Here is a 20,949-nt window from a genome sequence, read left to right on the forward strand (position 1 = left end):
AACCGTCGATACAAAAATCGGTGGCCAGAACAGTTCCATTTTCGGGTCGTATGAGTCACACACTCAAATGACATAACACATATGATACTACTTAATGGACCTCACAAACTCAATTTTTTGCCTATAATTTTTGTTGTCAAAACAGATTGTCCGTTCGAACCGAATGATCGAACCGTCAATCCGAAAACCGGTGGCCAAAATAGTTACGTAATTTTTTTGTTGTAATTTTTGTTGCCAGAACGGGCCATCAGTTCAAACCGAACGGTCGAACTGTCAACTGTCAAAACATTATTAACAACATTTATCAATAATAGTAAGTAATTATACTATTTAATTAAATTATCATTAATGATAGTTTTAATAATATTATTTAGTTATTTTCAATAATAGTAATTATTAAATTTATGAATATGATTTACTAGCAATATTTCTTAAATTAAATTAACAATATTTATCAGTAATAGTCATTAATTATAATATTTTATTAAATAATCAATAACAATTCTTTTAAAAACATTTTTAATTATTTTTAATATAACAATAATTACTAAATTTATTAACAGTATTTATAATTTTAATTTAAAGTAAAATTAAACATCTTTTTATTAACAATAATTATAATAACAGTAATTATTAATTATAATCACTAATTATATATTTATTAAATTACTATAATAATTAGTAATTATTAAAACCGGGTTACTAATTTTAATAACAATATTTATAATTTTAGTTTAAAGTAAAATTGAAGCAAATATCTAGTTATTAACAATATATAACATTAATTATTAATTATAATCACTAATTACATATTTATTAAATAAATGTAATAATCAGTAATCTTAAAATGGGTGCTCTCTACATCTAGGAAATGGAATCTACTCGTGCGAGTAGATCCCAGTGCGAGCACCCATTTCCTATAGATAATAATAATTATAACTACTGTAATAATTATTACTGATTATTACAGTAATTAATTACTGATGTAATAATAGTTATTGGTTATTACATTAATTTAATAAATATATAATTAGTGACTATAATTAATAATTATTGTTATATATTGTTAATAACTAGATATTTACTTCAATTTTACTTTAAATTAAAATTATAAATATTGTTATTAAAAAATGCTGATAATAAATTTAGTAACCCAATTTTAATAATTACTAATTACAGTAGTTAATTACTATAATAATCAATAATTATTATTACATTAATTATAATTATTATTATCTATAGGAAATGGGTGCTCGCACGTGGGATCTACTCGTATGAATAGATTCCATTTCTTGGATGCAGAGAGCACCCATTTCCTATTAGTATATATAAAAGATAACAAGAAATCAATTCATAGTCAATTTCTACGGTATCCCACCTAATTGGGCTTTAGTTCAAAGTATCGAGTAATCGAGATATAATTTTTGAAATCATCAATTCTCAAAATATAAAGGGTTTTGATGTTTAATTGTTTCTAGAGTATAATAATGGTTATATTAGACATATTTTCAGACATTAAAAAATAATATAAAGAGCAAGTATCAAGGCTTGAAAAATGTGTGATACTTTGAAATTTGAATCTTGTCAACAGTATTGTTATTTTCCTCAACTTCCCTACATATAAAGCAACATGATACATTGATACCCATACAAAATAGCCAAAAAAAAATTCTATTTCTCTAACTTATAAACATTCTAGAATCAATGGGATATTGAACTAATCATTTGGCGAGACAAATCAATTCCACTCCTTAAGTCCCAACTCCAAAGTGTTAGACCAAGGAATGCCAACGAGTTGGGTTAAGCGGTTATCCTACCTTGACCTGATTCTTTAGAGTTGAGTTCTGATCATTCTTGGTTAGTTTTGGGTCATGTCAAGTGAGCTATCCCCTATTAGCTTCGGGGTGAGACCACACCATTCAGATAACAAAAAACGATATCTCTCTCTCTCTATATATATATAGATATTATCAGGAACATTGCACCATTTTCTAAGAAAGAGGGTGTTGGGCATGTGGAGTTGTACTGTGCTTATTTTTTGTTTGGAATTAATATTGTCATATAGGTTGTTTTCTAAGAAAGCAACAGTGGTTTTGTTTGGTACCAATGCTAGCAGTAACATTTTCAACATGGTCTATATTATCCAACGTCCAAGATGATGCCACATCATTACACCACTAGCAGTAATGCACCATTTTCTCAAAAAGATTGAATTTGGCATTGCTTCAAACCACACTTTCCCGATTTCCAAGGTGTGGTCTAGAGCAACGGTTTTTTTTTTTTGGAAAAATGGTACCAAACAAAAGGGCATTGTTTGAAGCACCGCTTTCTTTGATGTGGCGCCTACGTGGCACCATTTTCTCAGAAAATGGCATCAATGCCAAACACCGCCTAAAATACAATAGTGAAGAATTTTTCTCCTTTTTTTGTATTTTCTATTTTTTAATCCACATTATTTTGATTCCAACAAATCAACTTCCAAAATCCCCTTTGCTGATTTTATAATTTTTTGTTTTTTATTTTTAATTCTATGTAATTCCATCTAAATAAGCATGTAGCTCACGTTTTGGGAGATTTTCCTAGCCTAACAAACTCGTTTCACTTGACTTTGAATGAAGCACGACTCTAGGTCGTGTTATGCTTGAATTCCTTCTGGATTATATTTTTTTCTACAACCTGATGAACTATTTCCTTCCTAACGACCCATTTTCTTCGCCTTTGGAGAAGCTTAAAGTTTGAGAATCCCATGTAAATAGAGACGATGCAACAACTCAAAAAGGAGCTTGAGAATCCCACCCCAACGGTTTTGCTCTATTTTCTTCTGTTCCAGTAGAAGTTTTGGGAATAGTTTGAGAGCTAGATAAAGTAGGTATTATCGGTTCTTTGGCATCACTTTCCTTTTATCAATGCTCTATCCTTTATTTTGCTAACCATAGATTCATACTTAACCACACCAAAATAGGGGTGAGACTGTTGTGGTTGTTTTTTGTTGTTCATTCTATTCAGTGGTAGTTTTGCTTTATTTATGGCACCGTGAGCATTGGATCGAGCAAACTTTTTAAAGGTATGGTATTAATTCTCTGACATTCGTTTACTTCTATCAATGCTTCATATTTTCCTAATTGTAAACACAGGTATGTATTTCACACCATTTCCAATATCTACGAGTTGTTTTCGGTATTCATTATTGTCGACAACTATGTCAAACACCATTTAGGAGTGAAAGCGATGGAAACAAGGGTGAATATCTCACCCCTAGTTTCTCTATTTCACCATTGTGTCGAATGACATTGTTGACTTCATGTGGGTTATGAAGACAATTATTTTGCACCAAATTATAGATTGTCCGACTCAAATACGACCCATAACCATATAAATAAAACATTTTAATAACAAATCAGTCCAATTTCATCCTTCTGAACTAGTCCAAACCAGCATAACTATTACTAACCAACCGCATTAATAAATTATAATAATTACATTAATTAATAAATAATCATTACTTATCAATTCAATCTATTAATAACCAATCACTACTATTAATTTCTAAAGAGATAATTAATGATACTTAATTAATTAGTAAGTTACTTAACACATAGGTTTCATTCATTTTTATATAAATTAATCATTAATAATCATTTATAATTATTGACTAACTATAAAAATATGAAAATCATAATCACTGCCCAAAAATGATTTATTACAATTTCAAATAATTATTGAATATTGAAAATTATTTTTTAGTTATTTGATATAATTAATTTTCACTAATTATAATATTTTTATTTATTTTTCTTATTTTTTTATTTATTTGATTTAATGTTTTTAGTAATTATTATTATTATTATTATTATTATTATTATTATTATTATTATTATTATTTAATATTTTTACGTTTTAGTTACTTTTATTATTTTCAGTAATGTAGTAACTATAACATTATTAATTAACATTTTTAATTATTTCATATTAATATTTTTAACATTATTGAAAATATTAGACCAATTTGATTATTTGAAGTTTCAAAAGTTTAGTATAAATTAGTTTAATTTTGGAAAATTACTAAATTTTAAATATTTTTGTATAATTAATAATAAATTGTTGGTTATTGATATTTATGAAAATTACAAACATTTTCAAGAAATACTTTATTGGTATTTGAATAAATAAATCATTATTTTTATTATTTGTAATTTAAATTATACATTTCAATAATTTTAACATTTCAGTTATTAATATTTTCAATTATTTTATATTAATATTTTTATTGTTATTGAAAATATTAAAACAAATTGGTTATTGGAATTTTGAAAAAATCTAGTTTAATTAAATGTAACTTCAGAAAATTACTGTATTTTGAAAATTGTTTGTATAATTAATGAATAATTACTGATATGTTACTGAATTATATTTTTAAATACAAATAAAATACTAAATTAATGGATTTTCCATGCATCACACGAGTCCCCACTAGTTGTATAGTATGTTGTTTTCTCAAAAATGTTTTCTCAGGTTTTCTATTTGGCACCATTGTTGTTGCTGCCACATTAGCATTTTACAATGCCACGATAGCACGTTATTGCTAGCAACAGTAGGAAAAGTGGAAAAACACCAAAAAGAGCACTTTCTCAAACCACACCTTTCTCGATTTTCAAGGTGTGGTCTGAAAAAACGTTTTTCAGAAAAACAGCTAACCAAACATCAAGCATTTTCTCATAAATCGGATTTCTGATGTAGCGCTGATGTGGCACCATTTTATGTGGAAATGGCATCGATCCCAAACACCTACTACATCTTTTTAAGTCAAATTTTCTTCTTTCTCCAAATGGTTATAGGTTTAGATATTGAGGTGATTTTGTCTTCTATAAGTCTATCTTGTTTGAATTGGAATGATCTATTTCCATAGTCTGTTTGGTTCAGATAGGAATTAGAATAGGCTAGAATGGGATTTCATTCCCAAGTGAGGGGGAAAGAATGTCCATTCCCTTGGATGGGGGAATGTCATTCCTCCAAGAATGGGAAAGGAATTCCAATTCCAACCAACAAAACATTTGGAATCGGAATGGCCTATTCCAATTCCAGACCCCTATTCCTACAAACCAAATAGACCCTAAGACTTGAAACCATGCTTATTACATGAGCCTTTTCTTTTATAAAGATTCACAAGGTGATAAATGTTTGTAATAAAATATTGGGTAATTTATTAGAACACCCCCTATAGTTGGATTTACTTAAACCTATCCTATAGTTTTCATTTTACTAAAACATCTCATATAGTTTGTAACTTATCTACTTAATCAACCTTTCACTAAGTGTTTTGTCATCTAAAAATAGTAACATGATCACTTGAAATGAATGGAAAATGTACCCCTATGGTTTAGAAAATTGACCAACTTTATGGTTTAGCAAATTTCTTAAAATACCCTTATGGTTTAGAAAATTGACCAACTCTACCCTTATTGTTTACATATTGTCTTAAAGTACCCTTAACTTTTATGACAATCATCTAAAACCTTCATTGTCGTTAACTTCCCATCACACTCTATTCATATGTGGCATCACGTGACTGACATATTGTTTACAATTCTTAAAATACCCTTTTAGAAATACCCTATTCATCTCTTTTAACCTATCAACCAAGCAGGACAATGGCAGCAACTATGGGTGGATTTGAGCCGAGCTGAATACGTAGCTATTCGAGCTTGACTCATAGGAATAGTATCTAGGCTTGAGCTTGATTCGAGCTAGAGACTTGAGCTTAAGCTCGGCTCAATTCATAGCTTGCAAGTTCAAGCTCGACTATAAGCCAAGTTTTTTTTTTTTTTTTTGAAAATTAAAAGTTATATATATAAAATTATTTTTTATTTTATAGACAAAAGTTAAAATATATTTACTATTATACATAAAAAATATAAATATTATTATATAATAATATTATTTATTATATATATTTATATGTATGTATATAATTAAAAATATTTATTTAATAATAGGCTTGCAAGCCTCACGAGTTAAGCTTCATTGGGCTTGAACTCGGCTCCATTAGCAGGATAGATTATTTATTTAATAATAATCTTGTACAACTATAGACAATGCATCGAATTGAGTGATTTTGGTACTTTACAACAACCTTCTTACAGTAACATACCACGAATCCAAGAGAATATAGACCAGAGACTACGAAGGTGTTGTCAAAAGCTCTGAACAATAAACGATCTTTGCTTATGGTTAGGGTAAGCATTGTTAATGTTGCACATGCAGCAATTCCATCGTCCCTCCAACACCATAAAGTTAATGAAGAGGCCTGCAAATGAGTTTTGTGTAGGCATCTAAAATTACAAGTGTTGTATTTCTCGATTTGTCCTTGTTAAGACAATTGAACCTAAGGCTTCAAGACTATCATGCATCTTTCCATCAGCCCTAACCATCTATTATTGGCAAATTAGTATAATGAAACAATAATAAGACCTAATTCCTCCAAAAAAACAATTCAACTAAAATCGATCCAAAATCATAACATAAACATCTTTCCCTTCACTTACTTTTCTCAAGAAGTTCAACTTCCATAGTTGGGAGGGATCAATCACCAGATAGAGGAATTTAAAGAAACCAAATAAGAACCCAAATCCCAAAAGTTTAGCATCATCAACCCCAAATACCCCCTTCTTCTCCAAACTCAGTTGAAACAAGAGAAACCAACTATTTCAGCAATATTCTCCATATTTTCCTCGTGTACACAGTCAATGACCAGATGGAAAGATCAGCTGAGATGTAAAGCAAAACAACACCAGATACAACTAAAGTACTTAGCCCTAATAGACTATTGTCTCGTGTGACCAGAAGGATCAATGGTTAATGCAGTCATTTGTGGTTGTTTTCCACCTTCCTTAGATTATTTACAGAAACATCCCCAAGAACTTTACTATTCTGAGATGCAACCCATTCTCTAACTGCTGACGTTGTTATCTCTCTACCAATTATAACATTGAAGGCACCATCAATAGCCATGGCACGTCTCCAAATATAGCAACTTTCGAAGGTCTAGTACACAGTAAGACTAATGTTGCAGCAAGTTGTAGTTTTTTGGTGAAAAATGCAGTGGTTCTGTGACGGTGGTGCCGTGGTGGAAACCAGTTAACATTGTCTCGGTCCACCTCATTCTCATAGCCCATGGCGGTGGCCACAGGTCCTCCTTTGGATTCAAAAGAATCTAAGAGAGTCATTGTTGGTTCAACGATTGTGGGATAACTTAATATAGGAATGCGACGAGCATTTGATAAGTTGTAGAGATCATTTCTGTTGATGGCTTCAACTATAATCAATTAATCCAAATTAGCTCTCCTTGGATGTTTGAGTGATGGGTAAGAGCAGTTGGGCCTTAATGTTAAGCTGTCTCAACTGATTTGGAAGGTAAACTTGACTTGAGGAACCTCTTCTTCAGTTTTTTTTCATGAGTTGGGTTTTATTATGAAAATTTGAGAAATAGTAGAGGGCAAATGGGACATTTCATTTTTTTTCCATTAGTGCTTACCGACAATGTCAATTGTCAAAAAACTTGGGGTACTTTAAGATAATATCTAAACAGTAAGGGTAGAGCTAGTCAATTTCCTAAACCATAAGGGTATTTTAAGAAATTTGTCCTTCCAAAAATACCCCTAACACCTTTTCATTCAGAAAAACAAAATTGACCAAATAGAGCCAGATAAAATGATTTCTCATGTCTTACTGAGGCAAAAATGGTATTTTTGTTTTTTTATTAAATTTATTCGAATGAACATTAGAGTCAAAAGACTCAAAACTGTCATTTTCCACTATCATCTAATAAAATATCAATTAATTGCAAACTATAAGGGATATTTTAGTAAAACACAAACTATGGAATAGGTTTTAATAAATCTATGAAACTGTAGTGGTGTTTTAATAAAACGCAAATTATATATATGTAGAATAGGTTTTAATAAATCTATGAAACCTTAGAGGTGTTTTAATAAATAACCTTAGAATATTCAAAAAATTTATATGACAAGTGAAGGTTAACATTGAAAGATTAGTAAAATATGACCTTCACTCCAACATATTTCTATTCAGTATTTGGACTTTGTTAATCGATTGCAATCCTATATGGTGGGTCCAGGTTTGGTAATCCATTAAATATGACTAGGTTGGTTCATGTAGGGTTGGAGTGTCTTCAATTAGGTTTGGGTGGAGCCAGACCCATACCTAACCTGACCCAGACCATAATGAATAATGACTAGTTATTAATAACTGATAATTCATCCGTTCGAATTACTTAAGTCATTGCTTTGCTTGATTAATATACATTTTTTAATGGATGTTTTTTTCTCATTTCTAAAGGGTTTGACTATGATGTCATAAAGACATGATACCAAAAAATCTATAATAGAGTGACTGAAAGGAGAAGAATATGTGGATTTAGTGTTTTTTCCTCAAATTAAATATTGGAAATTTCTATAGAATGACTGAAAGGAGAAGAATATATGGATTTGGTCTAGTGCTTTGGGTGTTCAGTCTTTGAAGACAATTGAAGAACATCTAGGTAATCCAACCTTATGATGCTCATAAGGTAAATGTGAGATTGCTTCAATTTCATTATTGATAAAGTCCAATCAAAACTCAAAGGTTAGAAGGCAAGATATTATCTCATGCAGTGAGATTTGTGCCCATCTATTTCTTCAATTCCCATTTATCTTATGAGCATTATAAGGTTGTCAGTTACAATGTGTAGATGATTTGACGAGAATTTTGGAGAGACTTTTGATGAGATTTCCATAGAGATACAAGGAATCTCTATTTTAAAGCTTCCACTAATCTATACTATATAAAGTGGATATTTGCCTTGGGTTTCATGCAAATTATAAAAGTTAAATTCAAATATCATATATCATAACCAATGGTTATGATGACATCATCAACAGTTCATAACCAACAGTTATCTAATGATATCGGTCAACCTCCGATATCCATAAGAAGCATTATAGAGCTATTTCCTTTGTTTATTCCTTCCATGAATATGACAAGGATCAAGATTCTATGTGGGGTGGTTTTGTGAATCAAATTGGAAGCTCTAAAATGAAACTCTTAAGTAGGGGTGAGATCATGAAAAATCGATAAACCAAACTGAATCAACGAGACTGAATCAAAAATTCCAGTTAACCTAATAAATCGGTTCAATTTTGGTTTAATATTTTTGAAAAATCGAATGTACCAACTCAATTTTGGTTAGCCAATATAAAAAACCGGCAGTTAACCGAATGACCGGTATACATATATTTATATTATATTATATATTTATATTATATCATATATTTATATTAATATTATATATATTTTTATGTATTTTATATTATCTATATATTATAAATGAATATATGTGCATTATATATTTATGATATATAATATATTATTTATTATTTATAATATGATATTTTATATGTATTTATAGTTTTTTATTATATATTCATATATTTATCTTAATATATATTATAAAAATCCAAAAATCGAAGAACCAACAAACTGATCCAACAGTTAACCGAACATATTAACCGGTTAACTGATCAATTTTGGTTCAATTTTGATTACCGGTTTTCAAAAACCGGTACTACCAATTTGGTTTGAAAAATATGCCCAACCGATCTGTGAACACCCTTACTCTTAAGCCCACGCTATAATTGTGAGATGAATGTTTTCATTTGCCCTGAAGAAGATGCTACTCAAGAGATCTACATGCAAGATGTTGTTGATATTGTCTGCTCAAATGCAAGTGTCATACCACCTAACAAGCTTATGGAGCATATTGGTTGATCATGGCATATTGCCCTTAATGCAACAAAATTGGCCATAAGGGAGAACCTTTACCCCCACTAGTATTGCCTTTGTCTTTTGCAAAAGACCAGGATCCTTCTAAAGCAGTTCACATTTGCCTCTTTTTGTTTTATAAGTAGGAAGTATAATCAATCTACCCATTTTGTGGCTCAAAAGAAAAAAAACTTTGAATCGAGATTTAGTGATGTATAATTAATACTTATCCATTGAGGATGCCTGATGTACAAGAGATTATTGCTTTATAATATATATTATTTACTTAGCAAGAAAAAGGAGAACCTTTACCCCCCAAAATGTCCAATCTTCAAAAATAAAAAATAATGAAGTCTAGAATGTATCTAATAGTTTGTAGGCTTGAGAAAAGCATCTCTAGTGAAGGTAGGGTCCATGGATTCAAGTTCCATCTAGACGAGGGCAACGGAAGGGAGTGGGAAATGAAATTACATAAATACCCACCATGCAACATAAGAAGAAGGAACAAAATGCCATGGGAATATCTTCTGTTCCTTTCCAAGGGATCACATCATCGAGTTTTGGGATCCACACAACAAAGAGACATATAGCATGCAAGATTGATCCAAACGCTTCAAACAAACCACTATAGCAAAAAATTGGGTACATCTTACATGGGCTTTCATATAGTGGCTTTTGGCTTTGCAACAAAAAGCCTATAAGTTAAGTCATGTTTGGTGAAAACCCTTGAAAAGTGCAAATACACTTCCATTGAATAGGGATGGTAATGGGGTGGGTTTAGGGAAGTTTTGTAAATTCTATACCCTACCTATCTCCCTAAACCTTCCAACCCATACCAGGTAGGATTTTGATAATTCAACCCCTCCTTGCGCATGAAAATACAAAACCCAAATTGCATTCAAGGGTAGGCAGGTTGGGTTTAGAACCCGCATATAATTTCTTATTATTTCTTGTTATGTATGAGCAATAAACAAGTAAAATAACATGATCACACATCAAAAATTTCAATTATTTGATTAAGACATGTAAAAAACACACAAACTATTGATTATTCTTTACATAAAATTCAAAATATTATTAAATTCAACACTTAATACATAAAAGTTCATATGCTTTCCAACAATATGCATATTGGGGAGGGTTGAGTTTAGCCTGATACCATACCCTACTAGTATTTGTATGGGTTGTAAAATCTCAAAACCCAACCTCACACCAAAATCCATCCTTCAAGTGAAAAAACCCACTCCTTGGGATGAGTAAGGATGGGTACCCACCAAGCAGGGTAGAAATTGCCATTACAACTAGACCTGTTCACGGGCTAGGCCGGGCCGGTTCAAGCTAGGAATTTATCTCTATATTAACATAACATATTTAGGCATGAGGCCAAGCCTAGCCTAACCATCTGGCCTAGGTCTTGAGCTTGAGCCCAACACTCATACAAAGGCAGCCCGAACAAAAAATTAGAAAAAAAAGGATTTTTTTCTATTTTTACTCAACAAAATAACTGATTAATTTATATTAAAATACCTCAAAACCCAAAAATAAAGAAAGTAAGGTTCAAATTTTTGATACATATCGGGCCTATCGACTGATATGTATCATATTGAGAGCTTCTCGATACCCCCCTCCAAGGGGTGTTTCGGGGTCTAACCCGGTTTAGGGGTAGACGGGCCTTAAATTGACCCCTCTGAACTTGGTTGAAGAAAAAAAACTAAAAAAAAAGGAGCTGACTCATGATACAATCCCCCCTATATTTATTTTATATAATAAAAATACATATAATATCTATTTTCTTTGTTCCTTTTCTCCTTTTTCAAGATATAGTGTGATCTTTCATCCAAGGTATTTTTTGTTATATAATATATTATTAAGTCAGGCTCGGGCTTGGGCTGGGCTTTATTGATAAAGCCCAAGACCAACCTGCATAAAAGTTGGGCTCGGTGTTTTGGGCTTGAGCCCTAGTCCATGGGCATAAATTCATGTCCAAGCCTAAGCTAGACTTATAACGGGTTGGCCTTGTCAAGCTACCTGACTCATGAAAAGGTCTAATTAGAGTTGTAAAATGGGTCGTGCCTCCCTTCCTTAGGATATTTTGGGGGGTCGGCCCGGCATGGCCCACAACCCGAGCTCATGCAGCCCCATGTTGTGCCATGCCGGTTTACGAGATGGGCTAATCTGTGAACCACGCTTTGGGCCAAGCTAGACCGTGGAGGTGTGGACCAGGCCAAAGCTATGAAAGGTTTATTTAAAAAAATCTTAAAATTTTTATTTTATATGAATTTTGATGTATACAATTATTTATATATACAATAATTAAATAAAATAGTATAATAAAATTGAAATTTTTGTTTATTTTATAAATATTTTATATATTATATATATTTAAATATTTATTTATATGTATGGGCTGTGCTAGGCCGTGACGTATCGACCCGCACAATTATGCCATGGCACAACCCGATTCACACCCTTAATTAGATGTCTAATCACAAGTGTTCTCTTCGCTGCGCCATCAAGTACCATCCATCGTGCCTACAGCAGCCACTCTAGTGTCCAAGTGTGTGTCATGGGTGGGCTATGCATGTATTTTTGTATGGGAGATTGTCAATGGCATTCTTGTAATTACCTAGTATGATTTTTCATCATTTTGATGTATCTTTATGTTACTCCCCCAAAAGCTTAACGTACTCTTTGAGGGGAGGTAGGTAGTCGAGTGAGTCATAAGCGTGTAAAGGTTAAGCACGAGATCCCCTCGACACTGAACTGTGTGCTTATGCTTGCCATCCATTAATGCAATACAAGTAGCCTTTTTGACTAATTCGTGTGCCATCTTGTTGTCTTTCTTGTGTTGTTGCTTGTTACTTAGGCTTACTCGTCACATTCTAGTGCCACACGGGGCCCCAGTGACTAGCCCCGTGACAGTTGGTATCAGAGCAGGAGCTCCTACACACACATTGGACCCTGTCTTCGCCCTTTAGCACAATGAAGAGCAATTGTGACATTGCTGATGACACACTATACGGGCTGCACCAAGCCCACGACACCAATGAGGCTCCACTCGATGATCCTGCCAAGACGCAAGCCCCAAAGGGCTGCACAACTAAAGCTAGCAAGCGTGACAAATCTGTCAACCAACTAGCTAGCATGGACATGCGCATTCTACACTACGAGGCAACAGTAGGTGATACTCAAGATTAGGTCGACGAACTCCATCTCAACATGGAGACGGTAGATAATGCTATGGTGGAGCTGGAGAGCCGCTTTAACAGAGCCCTCCGAGATGTCCAGAACACCTTGCAACAATCACAAGCTAGCTCTTCCCAAAGCAGCCTTCAAGGCATGATGGATAGCTTCCAAGCATAATTGGATGAGATGAGGGTCGAGCTGACAATCATGGAAAGAGCTATGGCCAATTCCACCGGCCCTTCATCTGCTCCATCCACCCACATCAAGGTGCGCCAACCAACTCTATACTTCAGTGCACGTGATGCTCGGGAGCTTGAAAACTTATTGTGGCAACTTGATCAATATTTCTCCGCGACTGGCATCCATGATGACCAAACTCAAGTACGTATAGCCGCCATGTATTTAAATGATATTGCAATGTTATGATGGCGTTGATGTTGCAAGGACATTGAACGTGGCACTCGGACCCTCAACACCTGGGCCGATTTCAAGAGAGAGATCAAGTGACAGTTCTTCCCCGAAAATGTTGAGTACTTGGCACGAACAAAGTTGAAGAACTTGAAGCACCAAGGCTCATTGCATGACTATGTCCAAGAGTTCTCAGCCCTGGCCCTTGAGATCTCCGACATGTCTAACAAAGACCATTTGTTCAACTTCATGGATGGTCTCAAACCATGGGCGGAACTTGAACTACAACGGCGTGGGGTGAAGGACTTAACAACAACCATGGTGGTGGCCGAGCTACTAGTTGATCTAAGGAAGTCAAAAGAGGAAGACCACCAACCACATAGCCCACATACCAATAGCTTGAGTGGGGGGGATCAAAAATCAACCTCTACACAGGAGAAACCAGTGCCCACTAACAAACCCAACAATTACCAAGGGAAGAAGCCACAAGGAGCCCCAAGCTATCAGGGCCATTGTTTCACTAGGAGACCAACTACTCCTCATGCGCCTTGTTACCTTTGCAATGAGAATCATTGGACGAGTGATTGTCCAACACGGAAAAAACTCACTACCCTCATCGGCAAACTCAGCGATAGTGAAGAGAGCGATGAGGAGAAACCTATAGCAGCGCCAAGAGTAGGCACCTGCCAACTCATCAATGCCATGGTTAAGAATGAGACTACATCCAAGCGGCCCACCAAAGCCCACAAGGGGCTGAAATATATAAACATCACCCTCGGCGGGAGGCCGACCCAAGCCTTGGTGGACACTGGGGTCACCCATAACTTCATCTCACTGTCAACTCAAGGGCCAAAGTAGTAGAAGGCATGGCTCGTGGGGTAGATCTCCAAGTTGGGTCATGGAAAGGACCCATCAATCTATCTGTAGTACCTTTGGATGATTTTCATGTTGTCTTGGGAATGGAGTTTCTTGCACAAGTAGAAGCAGCTCTCATGCCACACATAGACAGTCTGCTCATATTGGACGAGTGTTCTCCTTGCATGGTTCAAGTGACAACAACCTTGAAGGTACATGGGAAGCAACTTTTGGCCCTGCATTACTATCAAAAAGCAGATACCCACGAAACTAGCGCCGTGCCTACAAGGAAGACCCCGTCTCAATCATCTCACATCAACACTGGGACGGGTTGGGATGTCATCACTAGGAAGAAGTCTCCCCCAAAGCCGTTCCAACATCAGCGCCAACATCGACATCAGCACCAGCACTAGTACCAGTGTCAGCAACAGCACCGACGCCAACATCAACATCAATAACGGCACCAACGTCAGCACCACGAGCCGACAACACAGAAGACTCCCGGAAGACCCAAGGTCGTCTCCAGCCACAACCAGTTCCACTATGACCATCATCGGGGAGAGCAAGTACCACCAAATCCACTTAGGTATCCTTTCCGCCACCACAATGATCAAACCAACCCTCATAGGAGCCTTGTGAGGAGTAACCCTTGGGAAAAAAATCATCAGGGGGAATAATACCCGAAAAATCCTAACCTTTATTTTGACCTAGCCCTGACCACAAACCTTTCTAACACCAAAGTAGAACATCCAAAATCCTACATTGAAGCAGCCAGGCAAAGACTTAACGTAGGGACTAGCCATAGGTTTTCCCACCATCAAGAACACCCTAAAGACTTTCACCCATCATCATGCCCGGGCCTTGGAAGAGACAAAGTTTGTGGAGCAACTGAAGAACCCTCCTTCATCAACAACAGATTTGAGCCTTGAGCAGAAGCCAGTCTTCAAGGACGAAGACTGAATTGAGTGGGGGAGACTGTCACAAGTGTTCTCTTCGCTGCGCCATCAAATGCCATCCATCGTGTCTACAGCAGCCACTCCAGTGTCCAAGTGTGTGTCATGGGTGGGCTATGCATGTATTTTTACGGGGGATTGCCAATGACATTCTTGTAATTATCTAGTATGATTTTTCATCATTTTGATGTATCTTTATATTAATCTCCCAAAAGCTTAACGTACTCTTTGAGGGGAGATATGTAGTCGAGTGAGTCGTAAGCGTGTAAAGGTTAAACACGACGACATTGAACTATGTACTTGTACTTACCATCCATTAATGTAATATAAGTAGCCTTTTTGACTAATTTGTGTGCCTTATTACTTAGGCTTACTCTCACATTCGAGTGACAATAGTGCCATTGATGTTACTTGAGTTATGAAAGTTACTTTGCGGTGTTAAAGCGGAGAGCAGCTCAATCAAAGCTAAAGCCCTCCCAAAGCGGCCTTACATCTCGTATGCAGATGTAGTGGCTTGCTGGATCCGATCATCCGAACTCGTTTGTATCAGGAAACCGACAGGCCCGACACCATGGCAAATGTAATTTCGAGTACGGTGAATTGAACATCCGATTCAGGAATCTCCCTCCAAATTTCGAACGTCTTACGAACTTTTAAAGTTTTAAACCCTAGAATAGGGTTTAAGATTCAAGTCAAAGAATCAGTACTAGAGCAAAAGAAAGCCGAGCGTGTCAGTACCAAATACTCTGCCACCCAACACCATAAAAGATCTGTCTTTGATGCTTGCTTCATTTTCTTCTTGCACATCATTTCTTACCTCGTCCTCCAATTTGTGTTTCTGCAGTGAAGGTCATAGATATGGCAGAAGAAAGCCTGAAAATTGCTTCAATTCAAAACCCTAGGGTCACTTGCGAAGGTTCCAGCGTCTTGCTCGACGTTAACGATGGTGATCGTCTCGTCTTTGCTCGTCTCTCCACTGCTGCGTATGTTCATTATTTTATGGGCTCATAAGCTAGAATGCAGAAAGCACAAACATTTCGCCCGTTTAGTGGGTGCTTAACTGTACTGAGTTATCATGCATTATGGATTGCAGGACTATAAAAATTGGGAATAAGAAGTGCTCCCTAGGGCCTATGATCGGTTGTCCATTTGGTTCTCTGTTTCAAGTCGAAAGCGGACCAAAGGGACCCTATCTTTCTCGTGTAGTTTCAACTTCAGAAGGTCGGGTTATTATTTTACTACTTTTAACGCATTGTTTATCTGCTTTTTGACAGTGAGTATCTTGCTGTTGCAGTTGATACGTAGAACTGAATGAGAAAGAGATAAACTGCCAAATTTGCTATATTAATTTTTAATTAGATTTGTGCTACATATTCACTAAAACTTTGTACTACCGTCTAAGGTGCAAATTGAACCCGGTTGTGAGATTGGATCATGATGGCTTCCTGATTTATTTAAGAGGAGAGTGAATAAAAAATACATCCGATGGTTTGATTTTATTAGGGAAGAAGGTATACGGATGCCAGTGTTTTGATTGAGGGGTGCTCTCCACACAATTGAGATTTTTTTCTATCCATTTTCAGTCTTTGCTGAGTTTACATGGCATCTTCACATAGAATCCAATGATTTAGAAGTTCACTGCACATTTTTTTTAGTTCATCTTGTTTTTTGTAACAGTGTTCCTTGGAAACATGAATTCAACTTTGTACTTCCTTTTGCACCAAATATTCCTCAATTTGTGCGTGCCATCCTTGTGCAGGGGCCATGCTAATCTTCACTGTATTGTTCCAATTTTACTGGATGTCTCTAAAAAGACTCCTTTTGCACCAAATATTCATCCAAGGATTTCCAGTGGTTACAAGTGACTTGGTGTATGGTTTTTTTCTGTACTAAAATTGCAATTTATGTTCCTTAAGTAATCTCATTCTTTCACAACCATTACAAAAGCATAAGTTGAGCTCCCAGGTCTGGTGGAATCTTCTCTGGTCAACCTAGTATGTTTGTCTCTGCATGTGAGTGTTACATCATGACTCTAAATCAAGCAGGCATCTTTGAGCTTATAAACTGAGAGAAGTTTTGCAATGACCAGGTAACATTTTGAAGATGGCTTTTAACCATGTTGCTGCTACCTATTGGTCTGGCCAAATTTAGATTCCTGTAACAAGAACAATCCTTTTACATATACTCCTTTTAGTATCAAAAGAAAAAAAAAGAACTGACTCAGTCAGTGCCATATTATATGGAATAAACACGTTTGACATGTGTTTTGGCACATTTTTGTTTTGTTTAAATCTATTTTCTATATATTTATTAACTAAGACCTGTTTAGGAGGGCTGAAGCACAGCAGCTTCTGGCTTTCCAAGGTGGGCCCATACGGACAGCTTATAATCTATGTTTGGTGAAAATCCAGACAGCCAAGTCATCTGTCAGTCATGTGAAGGGATGTCTGCTTCAGCCTCTTTGAGTAGCTTATCTGGAGTGCTTCAAACAGATCAAAAAAAAAAAAAAAATCTGGAATGCTTCAAAGCAGATGAGCTAGTTTTTTTTTTTTTTTTTTTAAGTTAGACCGGATCTGCTGCAAGCAAAAGTGTGTGAACATACTCAGAACATGGCATCCAGCTGCACATTGGGATCATCTCCCGTACTTGTATGTTAAATTCATGTGGAGATGTTCCTTATGTGCAGCTGGGTGCTGTGTTCTCAGCATGATCACATGCTTTTTGCTGTCAGCAGACCCCATCTCAATTTAAGTTGATATGTTATATCCTCTATAAACATCAATTCAACTCAACAAATCCTTATCCCAACTGCTTGACTTCATCTATTATTGTAGACCATGTAAGATGTGTATTAAGTATAACTAAATATGTTGTTTCCTATAGAAATATCAAATAATTGTATATTATGTTTCTTTTCAAAAGATATATCATTGGTCTATGCAAATGTTATGTCATCTATATACTAAGTAAGACTTGACTAAATAATCAAACTAATAAATATTTAAATAGATTTTTTTTTTTTTTTATAAATTCAATTGTCTCTACCATTTTCCCTTATTTTTTGTCCATTTAATTATTTTTTCCTTGATACCTTGACTTTGTATTTGTGGTATCAAGCTAGATCAAAGTGCATCAAAATGCACTATATAACTTAAGATATATGTTTGTATGGTTATGAAACAGATCAATATGATTGGAGCAAGAATAAAGTGGACACCTACGTCAGCTAATGGCCTAGCAGATCAGGGAAGGGATGCAAATGGATTGGATCGGATCTCACAAATGGCGATTTGAATCCGAATCTGTTAAGGAGTCGGATATCCGAATATGATCCAATCCGATTTGAACTATGAAAATTTTAATAAATTTTTAAAAGAAAAATATAAAAGTTTATATAAAGAAAAACAAAAATATAAGTATTTTTTTCAACTATTTTCATCATATATATTAATATATACATTTTTTTATAAAAAAATTACAAAAATGCAATGCAAAATATTTATAAATAAATATATTAATATATACATGTTTTTTTATAAGTAAATATGCTTATATATATAGGTCGGATCGGATCGGATATGGGTGATCCGAATTCGATCCGAAATTCCGACAGAGGGCTATCCAAATCCGACAAATATAGGATCAGATTGATCGATCCATTTGCACCCCTAAGCAGATGGTTGGCAAAACAAAACAGGGGGTAACAAGAAACTGTTTGTAATGGGGAATGGTTGGACAAGGGGGGATTGTAATTGACTCCGAAAGCTTTGGGATGGTTAGCTGAGGCTGACCATCTTACCATTCTGATGTACACTATCTATTTTAATAAATAAAATCTTTTCACTGTTACTGATACCAAAAAAAAGCCAGATCAGTATGGTCATGAAACTGAATTTTGTAAAGTGTAGCAGTGCCTGAAAAAGAGTTAAAAGTTGGAATGAGGAAGGCATGAGAAGTGGCAAAGGTGGAACTTGAAGTTCTGCTTAGACTGAATGCCATTCTTTTAAAGAGGCATCCTTAGAATACATTCTAAGGATTCTATTACAAAATGCAAGCACTAGGATCCTGTAGTCACCTTGGAAATCGTTGTTACTGTTACTTCTGAAGCTGTGTGTATTACAATAAATTTGGAAAAAAATTATTATGTTTTGTTTAATAACTGAAGTTACTATATGAGAACTATATCTAGATGCATCAGAATGTGTTCCAGATGCTTTGCTCTCAGTCTGTGTGGAATTTGTATGCTGTCTTTTTCCCTGGTGAGGTGCACCGGGAAGTTGTTATAATCTTTTTCCTGGAAGAGTAATATTTATGATGAAACTTCCCCAATTGCATTAACTGCTTTTAATATGTTTTTTTTTGTCCATTACAACTAATGCATCTTTTTTTTTTTGTTTTTTGTTTTTCCCCTTTTCCTGTTCAGGCAGTAATACTCAACGGAAAGATAATAGTCAATTGAAAGATGAATTGAAGGACAACCGAGCAATTATTGATGATAATACAGCTCAGAGCCTCTCAGGCGAAGATATAGATGCGATGCGGAGGTTAGGACCTCTTCTTCTTTTATCCCTTTTCAGAAAGGAAAAGAAGGCCCCTCCCCCACCCCACTCCACCCCACATGCACACACCCACACACACAAAAAAAAAAAAAGAAATTCCTTTCCCATGCAAAGGTGAAGGCCATGTACTAATGGGTGTTTATGATTGCAAACTTTTATGTTGAATGATGAATCTAATATTTTGATAGACACATAAATATGGTGTAGGTCATATTTGCATGGGTGCATGTAATGTATTATGGGTAGGATTGCATGTGTACAGCATAGTCGGTAAATATGTATATGGTATCAATGTGATACTGGAATATTTTGGTTTCAAGAATAAAAAAATACAAAAAAATTCTGTTTCTGTCAAACATGTGTGGTTCAGTAAAAAATATTGGTTAAAAGTGAATATATGTTTAATATGCTATGTTTTCAATAATCCAGAATGAAAAATTTGGCATTTTTATATATGTATAATCTGTTAACATGCACATTTTATGTTATAAGAATAGCTAAATTAATAAACCATTTTCATATTTTGAAGATCTTATTATTACATATTTTGTGTTTTCTATGGAAATCACGTATGCCTTTCTGTATTTTTGAATAGTTTGACATCTAATGTGTTTTTAGTAAAAATATGAAACTATGCATATGATGCATTTTTTAACTATGTTTAGCCCATATTTTACACTCTCCTCTCTCTTGTCTGTTATGCTTTCTATGTGACCAGAGGTTATGTTTCGTATATCAGAATGTGGATTTTTTTAGAATACATCCGACATATGTTTAGATGTGGCAAGACCTTTTCTTTTCTTGTCTCAAATATGGCCATATGTGGCTGTCAACCCAACTTGGATGGTTAGACTAACTGAGATTGTAAAACAGTAATACAACTATACAGTGCATTTAATTGCATATTCTTTAAAACAATGTTTAGCATGTTGCTTGTCACTATGTAGTTTTTTTATCAGCTGGTTGTTATTCTGTACTCTGTAGTTAACAAAATATGTTTGATGATTTGATTTTGTTATCCAGAAAAGGGGTTCCACTTTATCTTATGATGTTTATAAGGTTATTAGATTGTTCATGCCATAAAATGTTGTCCATATAAATTGTTTAGTTTTGCTGAGAATGGGAAGAGTTTCATTGGAGGAACTATTTGATTAAATGTATTGAGGAAAAAA

The 20,949-nt window shown here is 34.6% G+C and overlaps 1 protein-coding gene and 1 pseudogene across 4 annotated transcripts in view; one reads left to right on the forward strand and one right to left on the reverse strand.

The window, feature by feature from the left end:
- The first annotated feature begins 15,707 nt into the window (after window positions 1–15,707).
- The window catches only part of LOC104605578 (eukaryotic initiation factor 3 gamma subunit family protein), a 49,816-nt gene continuing 44,574 nt past the window's right edge, over window positions 15,708–20,949 (forward strand). Inside the window, exons 1-4 of one of the 4 annotated variants that reach the window (XM_010270400.3) lie at window positions 15,708–15,948; window positions 16,063–16,201; window positions 16,312–16,439; window positions 19,642–19,762. In XM_010270400.3, the coding sequence (XP_010268702.1) occupies window positions 16,077–16,201; window positions 16,312–16,439; window positions 19,642–19,762 (374 nt within the window). In that variant the 5' untranslated portion in view covers window positions 15,708–15,948; window positions 16,063–16,076. The other 3 variants (XM_088889336.1, XM_010270401.2, XM_088889333.1) reach the window with 3 other exon arrangements.
- LOC148803582 (U6 spliceosomal RNA) lies at window positions 16,941–17,034 on the reverse strand (annotated as a pseudogene).

The sequence above is a fragment of the Nelumbo nucifera genome, chromosome 1 (genome assembly GCF_055504915.1).
Source record: "Nelumbo nucifera cultivar China Antique chromosome 1, China Antique-T2T, whole genome shotgun sequence".
NCBI classification, from domain to species: domain Eukaryota; kingdom Viridiplantae; phylum Streptophyta; class Magnoliopsida; order Proteales; family Nelumbonaceae; genus Nelumbo; species Nelumbo nucifera.